Genomic DNA, 13,244 nt, shown 5'->3' with positions numbered 1-13,244 from the left:
GGCAAGGCAGGGGAGAGATGGGGCAGGACATTCCCGCTGCATGGTGCTTACCCTCCACCCTGACTCTTCGGTTATCTACAGGCGCGTGAGCTGCTGGAGAGCATGAGCATCGCATTAGGCTCTCCCCAGCATTCCTCTGGGGGAGAAATTATTATCGTTATTGTTTATGTCATCATCAGCCTTATTTACTGTGTCACAGCTAGAGGTTTGCCAGCAGGGATTAAGCAGCATGTCTGTGGGGCAGCAGGAAGCCTCTGCAGAGCCTACTGCCCTGGTCTCTGCTAGGCCAATGACAAGCAGAGCTATGGGCACGAAGGGCTTCCTGTGATATTATCATCGGTTTTATGTGCACGCAGGAGAGCTGACAGTGAAGTCACTTGCCTCACAGGCACCCAGCAGTTGCTCAACCAGGAGCAGCAACTGTGCACAGGGCAAGGGATGAAGCTCTATCGCTCCAAGAGAGCCACAGCTGCTCTACTAACCCCACAAAATATAAAGAATAAAAGGACTCCTTGGTTTCTGGGCTTCAGCAGAGACTCAGCTGGGCTCAAGCCATCCTTCTGGATGCTTAAATTTGCTTTTTTCCTCTGGAAGTTTCTGACCATCAATGCCTACAACTTTACCCCCCTCACCTACATGTCTCAGCTCTTTCACAGCATAGAGCATTTGCTCTGGAAAAAGGAAATACTCTTTCTTACCACAAGATAGAGCTGGAAAACTCAGGGTTTGGGAGCGGCAAGCACAGGCCTTCCCCCCGGAGCCTCGGGAAAGGATGCTGCACCAGGCGGGCCTAGGACCAGCCCTGCGGCTGCCAGCTGCGCAGACCCCCCTCAAAGCACGGGCTGAGATAGAATGGGGCCTCCAGGGCACAAAACGGGCTCTCTCCCCGAGGCTGCTCTTGCAGCAAGGGCGGTAGCGGGTTATGGCCATTCCGCATGGTGAGGGGCTGCGGGAGGTCCCCGCTCTGTGTCCTGCCAGCACAACAAGGGATCCTTGCTGTGGCAGCTCAGATGAGAAATCACACTGGCCTGTAGTACCAGCCTGGAAATACAGCTGGGTGGATACAGCGTGAACAGTGTTACTGCTCAAAGATACTGCTGCAGGCCAGTCCGTATTTTTGGAAAGAAATAATATTCTGGGTACCCAAAATATTGTGTGGTCAAACAAAAGCCATTGTTCAACATCAAAACTTGCCTTGTTGATCTTGAACACATTTAGGTTTAGTTTATCGCAAAAGAAAAAAAGGTAACTTTGAATTGAGTCAAAGTGTTTTGTAACAGGACGAGGATTATTTTAACCTGTTTTTTTCAGAAAACAGTTTATCAAAAAAGGCCTAATTAAAAAAAAAAGAAAAAAAATCTGCATTATTTTTCACTTCACTTTAGCCAAGAGTCACCTTTCTTTGAGAGATGTGTCCCAATTCCAAGGTGCCAAAATTCTGCTTTCTGGAAGCCCACAGCCAGTAGTGTGTAAGGTCACTACGAGCTGCAGCAGGCACCACTGTTTGGTCTTTCTGGTGGAGAAGATTCACTTTCTGTAGCAAAAAGAGCAAGAAAAGGAAAATATTTAATTCAGTGCACAGGGATATCTATGCAGAGGCTTCTTCTGTGTGAGCTCCTGGATCTGTCTGCTCTCACCTACCGTTCGATGTCTAACTTCTCCATGATGTTGGAACACAGCATTTGTTGCTTCATCCCCTTTCTGTTTGTAAGATCAAGCCTATATTACCTCTTACTTTTCTTTCTGGAATGGCTGGAAGATTAATTTTTTACAAGTGCCACGAGTGCAGGCAAGTCTGTCAGTACAAAATCATAATCCTGTGTTTATGAAAATTCCAGATGTTCTCACATTTACACTTTCATAAGGGAACATACTTTTTTTTCCTCCTTCCCCCTGCTTTTACGTCTTTGCTCTGTAGCGTTACCAGTAAATTGCCTTTCTGAACAGGTTAGAAAATTATGTCAGAAAAAGTATATTTCTGTTAATTTATCCCCTAAGGAAAATAAAATCCTTATTTTATTCTCCTTTTCGTGCGTGCTCAGTACACTTATAAAATGCAATATTCACTAGGTGCACAAACCTTACAAAATATGAAATGCCAAATGAGAACACAGGCATTCATATCAGCAGTGACACCAGATAACATGCCTGATATATATTACATCTTTATAAGCCGATCTGCATTAGAGCCCAAATTCAGGCAACCTCAATTGTTTTTGAGGTAGGGGACTAATCCATACACCTGACAGGCCCGACAGTCGTTTCATCTGCGTTCAGAGGTGCGTTTTGGAAAAGCCAAATATCAAGCAGATGCAGTCACTTGTGAACCCTGGAAAAATGGCACTAAAACCTTAACAAACTCCCAAGTGGACAATTAGTTTAGTGGCATTCCTCATCAGAAGCAATTCCTAATATTACTCTGACACACATAAGATATGCAGTGTAATCAGTGCATGCAAACATGCAATAAATTGTTCAAAGCATTACTTTTCTAGATTAAGGGAAGTTGCCATTTGGCTAAACATTATTTTAAAGAAATGTCTGCTATTATATCCTTTTTTTTTTTTTCTACTTCTATAGTATAGGAAAGAAAAAGTGCTTCTGAAGCATCGGGAGAGCCTGTGTTTCTGCTTGTTGTGGCTGTAGCAAGCTCTGCTTTACTCAGGTGAGCTTGGAAATGCCTGCAGTACATACTCAAGACAACTCAGCTTCTCTGATGACAGTATTTGCCTTGTCCTAGCTGCAAGCTACAAGGCAGGGAAGCAGAACCTGGACTTGGAAAAAGAAGCTTCCTTTGGCTGCAGCTGCTGGAGCTGGACATTTTAACCCAAGCCGAGGACTAGGCAGCTCTCTATCTTCAGAAGTGCTATTTGCCCAGTATAAATGACATAAACCAAGATCAACATCTTAGTTTATTTTTCTAGAGTCCTTAACATGCTACATTAACCTGACAATGCTTAATCTGGTGTTCATTTCACAATACGCTTCATGCAATTCACAGCTGTAATTGGTTTTACACTGACGTTACACATTTCGACCTAGCAATGAGAAAAGAATAACTCTTAATGATATCTCTCTGAAAAGCGTCCAAGCTCAAATAGCACAGAAGCAGGTCATGCTAGTTTCATGTGCGTATTTCCTTCTTCTGCTTTTTTTCCACTGCAAGGATGATCACTGGCATAAGATTGTTAAGTCATTAATTTAGTCCATTTGCAACTGAACTATGTTTGTTTGATTTCTTGTGTCCTGAGGAGTTCTCCCTTATAAAACAGCATTCAAGTATTCTAGTTTAACATCCCCATTTTTCTGAGTTAAGGAACAAAGTAGACCTTGGGTTTCTGTTTCCATTATGAGTCTTCCAGAGTCCCATAACTGATAGCCGTAAAGTCTTCCTTTGTAACACACACTCAGCACTAAAGCCAGAGTATTGCTATTTGGCATTATCCAGTGAAGTGCAAGAAACTGAATAAGTTATGTCTTTATTGCTATAGTAAAATACCAAGCAAAGTCACTTTTTAATACAATTGCAAGGGTTTTGCAGAGTACTTGTCCCTTCTCTTAGGGCCCAGTAGTTCAGCTGCGCTGCAAGTTATCACTTCTCTATCACATTTCGAATGTCAGTCTAAGAAGATGTATTGAGTATTCTTGAGTCTGAAGAATCAGACCTTTCATCATACTCATCTTCTGTGTATATCGGTTGCTTAGACACAATAGGACGCCCGTCATCAGGGATTGAGATCCTAGGATCTTCTGAAGAGCGGGAAGGAAGGACAGGTGAGCTTCGGAAAACGCTGGCCGAGTTGCTAGAGAAAGGACTGACGTACTGGGACCGCAGCTGGTACTGCTGCTGTAGTGTCATGGTGTTCCACAGGGTAACATCATTGGGCAGGAACGGGCTGGATTGGTTTCTTGCCAAAGTGTTCCTCAGCATCAGCGGGTAGCGTGGTGGCTGAGGGAAGGGGTGCTGCAAAGGTACAGCTAGAGGGTTTGGCACGACATTACTGGTATCAGCAGAGAACCTCAGTGTGTCTGGAACCCTAAATGCTGAGCCCACAGACCACTTGGAAGAGGAAATTGGGTATGAACTCAGTGTGTGCTCGAAAATGTGCCCACTGGAAGGCAAGACAAGACCATCAGACTCTGCAGTAGTTCTCTCCCCAGTGGCCACCGAAGACCGACTGGACAGGAGAACCTCTACAGCACTCACCAGATCACCGCCACACCCCTTCAGGATCAATTCCAGCACGGTTGGCTTTTGGTTAGGGAAGATCTTTTTCAAGACTTCAAGCGGAGGTCTGTTCGCTTTCAAACTGAAAGGTAAAGAAACTGTCCCAGAGGGACCTTCTATCAGGAGGTGGTTCTGCTCCGGGTGGTACTTGGGGCTCTCTGGACGACTCTCTGTGCTCCCACCGTTTTTCTGAACTGCATAACCAACCTCATCCACTGAAACTATTTCAGGGCTTTCATGGGTGAAGGAACTTTTGGTTTTAGTCATGTCTGGGGAACTCCTTTGGTCTGCGTCTTTGTCACTGTAGGTCTCGGCATTGTCTGCTCCGCTGGCATCGCCCAGCCGCTCCTCATTCATATCTGGAAAGAGAAGGCAGAGAAGTTAAAAGAAAACTGACGGCCAAAGTCTTTTACAGACATTTGAGGATAAAGTCTTCAAGTGAACAGAGCAGGTCGCTAGAGAGAAAAAAAAATAATTTAGAAAGGTGTTTTTCACAGAGATCCTGCTAAAATTAAGGGTTTTTTGAAACACCTCATGAGAACAAAACTGCAAAAGAATAACGCAACTTGGTCCAGACATTTTATGCTGCCTTACAGATATCTGTCTCCTTCTCCAATATACAAGAAAGGAAGCAGTGGTTATTTTTCTGCTGTGTCAAATACGCTATCTCAGTCCTCTCTCACTGGTTACAAGGCAGGAATACCTACCGAAGTGCAAGCTTTCTCTGAGGAACTTCAGCACTTTCCTCACTCCCTGTGAGAAGATATCCAGATGGCACTTGGAAGACCAAAATTCCCTCTACAAGTTCAACAGCATTGGTGGAACCACTCCATCATGACTACTGGCTGATGGTTAAAGAAGTCTTCAAGTGAACCAGCGCATTCCAGTTCTGGCTCTGCAGAAACTGTTTCCTTTCCCAGCAAGAATCACAGGCTTTTCCTCCAAACCCTGGAGCACAGCTGATGCCTTGGCCCATTAAAGCGCAGAAGCTAGAAAAATCTGGTTTGGAGAGGACTTCTGGAAAGCATGTGGTCCAACCTCCTGTTCAAAGCACTAGTAACCCAAGGTACAGAGCAGGTTGCTCATGTCCCTGCTTCGCTGAGTTTCAAGTAATTCCAAGGATGCAGACTCCACAACCTCTCTCAGCACTTGTTCCAGGTACCTTGCTGTTTGTGTGCTAAACTAAAAGGCCAAGAGCTGAGTACAGGGATGAAAACATCTGCTGACCACACTATCTCCAGATAGACACTCAAAAATCTGATACCTCAAATCTCTGGTCACTTTGGTAATGCCTGGCCAGAGCATGGAAACCTCTGAAATAAGACTGCTTGTCAGAAAGAAGAAAAGTTGGCAGCTTTCACAGTTTATGCACAAGAGGGCAATGTACTTGCTTGATGTTGTTCACAGTTTGCTCCCAAGAACACTGTGTTCTGATGGCCTTCCTCATACAGCACAATGATCTCCTTGGGAAACATCGATGTTTGGGGGAAAAGGCATTGTCCAATTTGCAGCTGACAAAGCCTACTTTAACTGCACAGGGCAGTGCTTTCGAACACGTAACAGATTATCTGCAGAAACCAGTACAAATGTTTGCTTGGTTTCCCAAGACCCTGATGATCAGTTCAACTAAATAAAGAAGCTATAAGCAAGCAAAGGTTCCCAAAATGTGCTGATGTTCACCCCTGATTAATCAAGATGAAACAAACTAAAGATGTGCAAGAACTTGAGCCTCGCTGCTACTGCAGACAGTCCTGTCTCCCTCTTGCCCAGGAATGGGCAGGGCCTTTCCCCATGCAGTGGGCTAAGTTTAGCGTTGAACAGATCAGCTCAAGTTAAACTCTATTAGCACAATTTACCCACCTTGAGAGAGAAGGCAGGGTCTGATTAAGTCTGTGCTGAGCAAGAAGCCACTATGCTTGCCAAAATGTGAGCTGTAAATAAATATGAGATCTTGGCAAAGTACTGCCCAACAGAGAGCATGGCAAAGGAAGGTTCTCCTCATCAGGATGGCTGTGCCAGGCTGAAATGATGGGCCATCCTACAGCTGTGGGATGCTGTGAGTTTGGGCTGTGGAAGATGTGCATGGGAGTGGAGCTGAGGAATACAGATGCCCTTATGAAGATCTTGCCTTTCTCTTTCAGCAGGATAACCTGTTTTGGGTGCTCATTTTTATGTTGATTATGCTCTTTGACCAATGCAAATGGGGAAGCAATAACTCTCCATGCTGGTATATTACAGAAAAGGCAAGGTAGGTAGGCTCTTCTTTACACACTCAGTGCCTCAGCGGCCAAAGAGGGATGTGAGAAATACTTGCTATTAGCGAACTGGAAACCTTTTGAGGAGGTGGTAAAACTTCAGCATAGCTCATCCACTATTTGAAAAGAACACGAGGCTCAGAATATCTTTCCCTATTAATCCTTTCTTATATTCATAATCATGCATTTATTATAAAAGGTGGGATGCTAAAAATAATTCACATCTGAGTGAATGGGCAATTTATACATACAAGGCTTAATGGGCAGTCTGACAATTGCTAATTACCTTTGTCCTGTCTTGCTGGAGTTAGAAAAGGCGTTTAAGGGAGATGACGGTCCTAATTTCCACATAAATAGATTGTACTGTGATACCCAGTACTACCAAATGGACCACCTGCAAGTAGAGTCTATTTCGGAACTACAACCTTTTCCAGTGTATCTTTATGGGCTGATAACAAATACCACTGGGAAGCAAATGCATGCTAAAACCAAAAGTACGAACAAAAATCAGATTAGATCTCCCTAATACACTCCCTGATCCTTACAAAACATTATTTTCAAGATAATTCAGGTTTGCTTAGTTTTCAGTAGCCTTAGAAGTATCATTATGAGGCTTGACTAAAAATTCTCTTCGAATTCTGGTAACTCATCTCCCTGAAGTTTGCATCTTTACCACCTGGAGACTGCACAGATCCCTACCCTTGGCCTTGGCACAGGGATAGTCCCCTTGTGCAGCACAGATCACAGCGGTGCATCTCGCCAGGATGCTGTATGCACAGGGTCAGACCCGCAGAACAGGATTTCGGTGGTTTAAACGGAAGGCACAAACAGGATGGCTCTCTGCTGGTTAACACTGAGTTTGGATGCCGTGACATTTCATTCCCCTGCTTTTCTGAGAGTGGCTCCTGCCGCCGGTGCCGGCTAATGCTTCTCTTCTCCCCAGCGCCGCGACGCTCCCCGAGGCTTCAGGAGGGGCCGGATGGCCGCACCCGCTTACCGGGCCTCGTACCGATGGTTTCCTGCCCCCATGCCGCGTTCCGACCCTATTTTCCACCCCCTGACACCACATCCCCATCACGGTCACAGAGCGGGGGGCAGGGGGAAAGCGTGCTTTGGAGCTGCCACCACCCCCGCCCCGGGAGCCTCCAAGATAAGGGCTCTATGTAAAACGGGCACAAAACAGCAACCGTTGAATAAATGACCATTTGGGATACCAACGATTTTGGTACATCATAAACGCCCTTATGCGGGCACGGAATTGTAGAAATGTTGTATGAGTGCATTAATCCCAAATGTTTAGATTTTCAGGTACAAAAATACTAATTTTGTGTTCAGAATGTACAAGCCGCTGCGCTTAGCCAAAAGGTTTTGTTGGTTTTTTTTCACCACCCGTAAGTTTCACATGAATTTTGTTCTGGGCTTTAAGAAAGAAATTTTGTTCTCAGACGTTTTCATGTTCGTGGGTTTAGGGTGTTTTGTTTTGTGTTGTTTGGCAGGAGAGGGAGGGAGGGAAGTTGGTTGGTTTGTTTCTGGTTTTGATTTTACTTTGGCTTTGTGTGTGTGTGTATTTTGTAGGGGTTTTTAGTCTTTTTTTAATTATTGTTTGGTTTTCTTTGAGTTTGTGTTTATGTTTTGTTTGTTTGGGGTTTGGATTTTTTCCCCACACCTTGTATTTCAAATTGCCTGCATTCAGGTATTCACTTTGGCAGCCCTGAGTAAACTAGGGAAATTGTTTTCATATTGGTATAAACAATGGGGAGTATTCATCAAATAATATTCTTGCAGAGACAGATACATCCCCAGATCTACAGCCATGCAGTGCAAATGCAGGTAGACATGAAACGCAGAGCAGTGGGAGAACTGTGCATGCATTCTCAGGAAAATCTACATTAATAAATAAAGCTGCTACAAATTTGGAGCAGTGTAAATCCCAGTTTTTCCTCGACTATTTATACATTAAAGATCATGAGTCAAACATTGTAAAGCAGCCAAATAAAAATATAACGGGTGACAGAGAGAAGCTGTTCTCTTCAAGTTAATAACTTGTCTGGAAAACTTGGTCTAATACTTTGGAGCAGAATTTGCTTCCTTGATATTCCCACCGCTGACTCTCTGTTAAAACAGCTTGCACTTTGATTGTTAGGACAGCAATTTCCACAACAGATTTTCTTGAATCCCCAAAACATCTGCTGTTTTCCTTATTTCTAGTACAGGTCCCCGATACCAGAACTAGCATAAAGCCACGTAAATCGAAGGCCGTATAGAACTGACTGGGGGTTGGGGTGCTTTTCGGATTGGTTGGTGAGTGGGTTTTTTGTTTTTTCTGTTTGTTTGTTTGGGGTTTTTTAGATTACTTTCACTCCAGCATTTCTTCCTTATCTGCAAAGGTCTACGGTATTTTGTAGGAAACTGGTCACTGCTCCCAAACTAACAGAAAGACTACTGTGTTGCGTTAAGAAGCCGGCTCTGACATTAACAGCAGACTCGTTAATAGTGTTGTATTAATTGCTTACAAGCCGTGACAACTATTACTAAGAGAAATACTCTCAAGTGGGAGATGAAAGTTCATGACCACAGTGTCAGGAGGGGGAATTATTCCGGGTTAGCACAGATGGATACAGAGGTAGTTTCTGGGTGCGTTATTTGCATGAAGCAGAACTTTGCAACTTGTCCCACCAAAATGACCAGTTCCAGCAGGAATAAACAGATGCGATTCTACTGCACATCTGGAAATGCCACCTCCGTACTGAAAAAAACCTTCCAGGAGACTTATGTCCGGGCGGGAAGCGAGGCAGAGAGAGAGAAAAGGGGCAAGCTAGGGAAGCAAATAATTGCTGTCTGTTTTGAAGATGTTTTTCAATAGAGAGGGAGAGAAAGAAGAAACCCTGCTGTCCAAAACATGCAGGATGCCTGGAAATAAACAGGTTGTCTGGTTAAACAGTGTCTGGTGGCAGGTGACAGGAGGACTCCCCAGATCATTTTCTGCTTTGCTCTCACTTATTCCCATGTTCATAAAAGCGGGGGACGAGGAATGAAAAATAAAACCAGAAAACAACACAAAAAAAAACAAAAAGAAAAAAAAAAGATAAAACAAGAGAGAGAGAGAGGAAAAAAAAAAAAAAGAACATACACATAAAAATACCCAAACCAAACCCAACAACCCCAAATACTCCAACTCTGTAACAGTCTGGGACCAGGGACACTCGGTCCAGGTCTGTGCAGGTGGGAGCGCCTGGGGTATCTCATCCTCTTCAGCCCAGCCTCATCACGGCGCTGCTGGCCCTGATTTATGAAGATCTCCGTTATCCCCCTCCAAGAAGCTGTTAGCAGAAAGTGCTGACTGGCTGGCAAGGAAAAATATCTCATCAATACACTTTGATTGTATTTCGCAAACAAAATGCCTGTTGCTTGGTAACATTTCACTTGATCCTGACCTTCTCCAAAAGTTATTGCTATCAGATTCGATTTACACTGTCCTCCCGTGATTACTGTAATCTTTTAAGCTGGGAAGTTCATATATCAGGTGGAAGAAAAGTTGGGCATGCAAGTTAATAGGTTTCTACCCGCCAGATTTATATCTTGCTGGCGGAGTTTATTTGTTTTACTTTCTGTAAAGAGCCAAGGCGGCTTTTCCCTCCCCCCTCCATTTTTCCCCCGGCCTCTTCCCTCTTCGCGGTCCCTGGCCCGGATGGTGCCGCGGCTGAAGAAGAGGCTCCAAGACAGCAGGAAGAAACCTGGAGGATGGAGACACTCCAACGCCCCGGCCCGACAGAAGATGCGAGGTACAGGGAACACAGACAGCGGGCAGCCGACGCCGATGGCCAGCCAGGGGGAAGCGGGCCCATATCACCGTCAAACTCACCGCGCCGGCGGACTCCCCGCGCCAGCTCATCGGGCCCCGGCGATGTGCGTTTTCCGGACAGGAGGTGGAGGAGAGGAGCCCCTTGTCGGGAACCCTGGGGACACCTTCGCGGCCGGGCCGACTCCACACCGCCCCGCGGGGCTCCGGCTGCCCAGCAAAGAGCCGTGCGGTGCTCAGGGTTCACCGGGGCACCAGGTACAGCCGCCGCCTGTCACTAGAGCGGCGGGCAGCGACCTGCCGGGCATCCTCGCTGGGAAAAGCTGTCGGGTGCCGCTCATGCATGGGGCGTGGGAAGGGGACGGCAGCTCCGGCCCGCTAGTTTTGCGTCCAGAAATGTGTGTTACCGGTAGTTCGCAGTCAAGGGGTGCCGGCTGCGGGCGGCGGTTTCTAGGTCAGCATTCACGACCTGCCAGGACCGCTCTGACCGTGGCCCGGAGGCACATGCCAGCGTCAGGGAGGAAAGCGCTAGCTACCGGGCAGCGCTGCTCACCCCCTCCCCTCCCCGGCCCTTCGTGCCCCTCAGAAACCCTCCTGCTCCGGAGGCCGCTTTTTCCCTGCAGCTCCATACAGAGCTTTTGTCCTGGACGGGGACCACCAGCCGATGTCCCGGCTGGGAGAAGCCCGGCTCCTATCGGCTCAGCGAGGCCGGGAGAGGCAGAGGGGCGCGATCCACTCAAAATCCTGCCACTTCCCGGCCCGCCTAGGGCAACGGGCCCGGAAGCGGAAAATCGGGTAGCCGCTCGGCCGTGGTGCCGTTACTAGTCCCCTCCGCTGGTCTCGGTGGCTGCGAGCCTTCCGGCTCCTTGCTTTTTGAGAGCGACAAAGCGCAACGTCGGACTTTCCCTCCCTCCCCTTCCCAAGGCGCCCGTCTGGAAGAAGGGAAAGCTGTCACCTTTCCTTTCCGAAGGCGCTCGTCGGGGTCCCGGCCCTTCCCTCCTCCCCGCGCGTCCCCCCCCTCGGCCCCACGGCGCCCTGCCCGGCCTCACCTGCCTTAGGGAGCGGCCCCGGGAGAACGGCGGACGGCTCGGCTGCCCAGCGCAGGGCGGCGGCGGCGGCCAGCTCGGCGGGGGCCCGCGGCGGAGCGGCGCAAGGCGGAGGCCCCGGTGGCGGGGCGGGGGGCTCGGCGCTGCCCGGCGGCCCCGGGAGGGCGCGCAGGGAGTCTGGGAGGAGGCTCTCCAGGCTCTCGTTGGCCTGCTGCCGGCGAAGCGCCACCTGCGCGGCCATCACCCGCTGCCGCTCGATGATGAGGATGCACTTCTCGCAGGTGCAGTCCTTGAACCGACAGTAGCGCTTGTGGCCCTTGAGCCACGACAGCACGCCGTGGTTGCGGCACCGGGCGCACTTGGGCGTCCGCTGCAGTGGAGCCCGCGGCGGCTGCGACACAGGGCCACCCATGTAGAGGTACGGGGAGCCGTAGCCGTTCATGCCCGCGGGAGGAGCCCGATCGGCTCCGGGGCGGAGAAGGGAGCCGCAGGGGCGGGCGGAAGCCTGGACGGCGAAGAGGCGGGCGGCTTTGCCCTCGGGCTCCGCGGGGGGCGCCGCCGCAGCCTTGCCCCGGCGGGAGTATCCGCCGCGGTGGCACCGGCGGGCAGAGTGCTGACGCCGGCCGGCGAGACACTGCCTCTTCCCGCGCCGCCCCGCCGAGCCCAGCGCCCCTCCGCCCGCCCCCGTCCCCCGCCCGCCCCCCTTCACCACCCTCCGCCACCCTCCTTCCCTGCCGCCGCAGGGGGGATGAGGGAGAGGGAGGAGGGAGGTTTGGGGTGGGAGGGTGGAGGTGTCTGTCCTGCCGGCGGCGGCGGCGGCGCTGCCTACGCCGTGCCGAGGGGTCGGCGCTGATGCCACCCACCCCTCCCGCCCCCCTGCGAAAGAAGCCGCCCGGGTCTGGAAAGCGAGTGGATCTGGGAGGTTTACCCGGGCTCCGACCGTCCGCGCTTGGCCGGGATCTCAAAGCCCAAGATGGGGCGTCTGGACCTCGAGCGGGAGTCCCTCGAAAGCCCACGGGACGCCACGAGCAGCGGCCGGTGTATGGCTGCTGCCGTGAACCTATCCGTTCTCAGCGCTGCGGGAACTTTAGAGCCCAAAGTTTCATCAAAGTCTTGAGAAGCGGCCCGGGAGCAGGAGATGCTCGGATAGTGACCCGCGGAGCCGCTGCCATCCCGACGGCCCTCGCCACGGCTGCTGCCTAAATGAAAGCAGTGGCGATGGAAAGGCACGTGCAGTCCAGGGCAAGCTAGACCGCTGGCAACCGATTCGATGTGTGTGATGCAACGGGTGGTAATTTTCTGTGTCTCTGGACGCGGGAAAGGCTTCTCCCTGAAATACGGCAGCGAGAAGTTTAAATCCAAATTCGGTAATTTTTTTACCAATCCGTTTTCCGGTAATATACTACCGAAAAAACGGTATAGGAATGTCGGCTGGAGAATACAGGGTGACGAATTGCCTGCAAGCGTTTATCTGTCCGCGTAGCAGTGCTGAGCGGCGCGGCTGGGCTGCTTCTCGGACTTGAACCCGTTTCGCTGCCCCAAGATCTCCCCTGCTTTTCTCTGGCACTTCTCCACTGTAACCGCTACACTAAATAAACCGTTTAACGAGGGTACTTACTTAGAAAATCAGATTTTAAAGTGGGAAAGTATTTCGCTGGAGAGAATAAAAAGCCCAGCGTGAAGGTATTTGCTTTATATTTCATCACTTGGTTCTTTGCTAATTACTTTTCTACTTCTAGGGAGAAAACGACTGGGGGAGATCTTTCTCCCCACGACTATGTGCGGGATGCGAGGGAGAATGAGCGCCCATCCGTTAACCGCACCGAGGCGGGAGACGGATCGTTCATGTGCTGGAAACGGCCCGTTTTCCCGCAGCGCCGGTGGGACCTCCTGCGCCTCGCTGCCCGGGAGCGTGC

At 49.4% G+C, this 13,244-nt stretch overlaps 1 protein-coding gene across 1 annotated transcript; it reads right to left on the bottom strand.

Moving 5' to 3' along the window:
* Positions 1–3,622: 3,622 nt before the first annotated feature.
* On the bottom strand, positions 3,623–11,770 carry DMRT3 (doublesex and mab-3 related transcription factor 3; the record flags this gene model as incomplete). Its single annotated transcript, XM_080637140.1, has 2 exons — positions 3,623–4,587; positions 11,332–11,770. The coding sequence occupies 2 exons, from the start codon at positions 11,768–11,770 to the stop codon at positions 3,623–3,625; spliced, it is 1,404 nt and encodes a 467-aa protein (XP_080493266.1).
* Positions 11,771–13,244: the final 1,474 nt, after the last annotated feature.

This window comes from Psittacula echo, assembly GCF_963264785.1.
Source record: "Psittacula echo genome assembly, chromosome: Z".
Taxonomy (NCBI): domain Eukaryota; kingdom Metazoa; phylum Chordata; class Aves; order Psittaciformes; family Psittacidae; genus Psittacula; species Psittacula echo.
The sequence above is the reverse complement of the archived record's forward strand: the minus strand, read 5'-3'. Positions and strand labels throughout refer to the sequence as shown.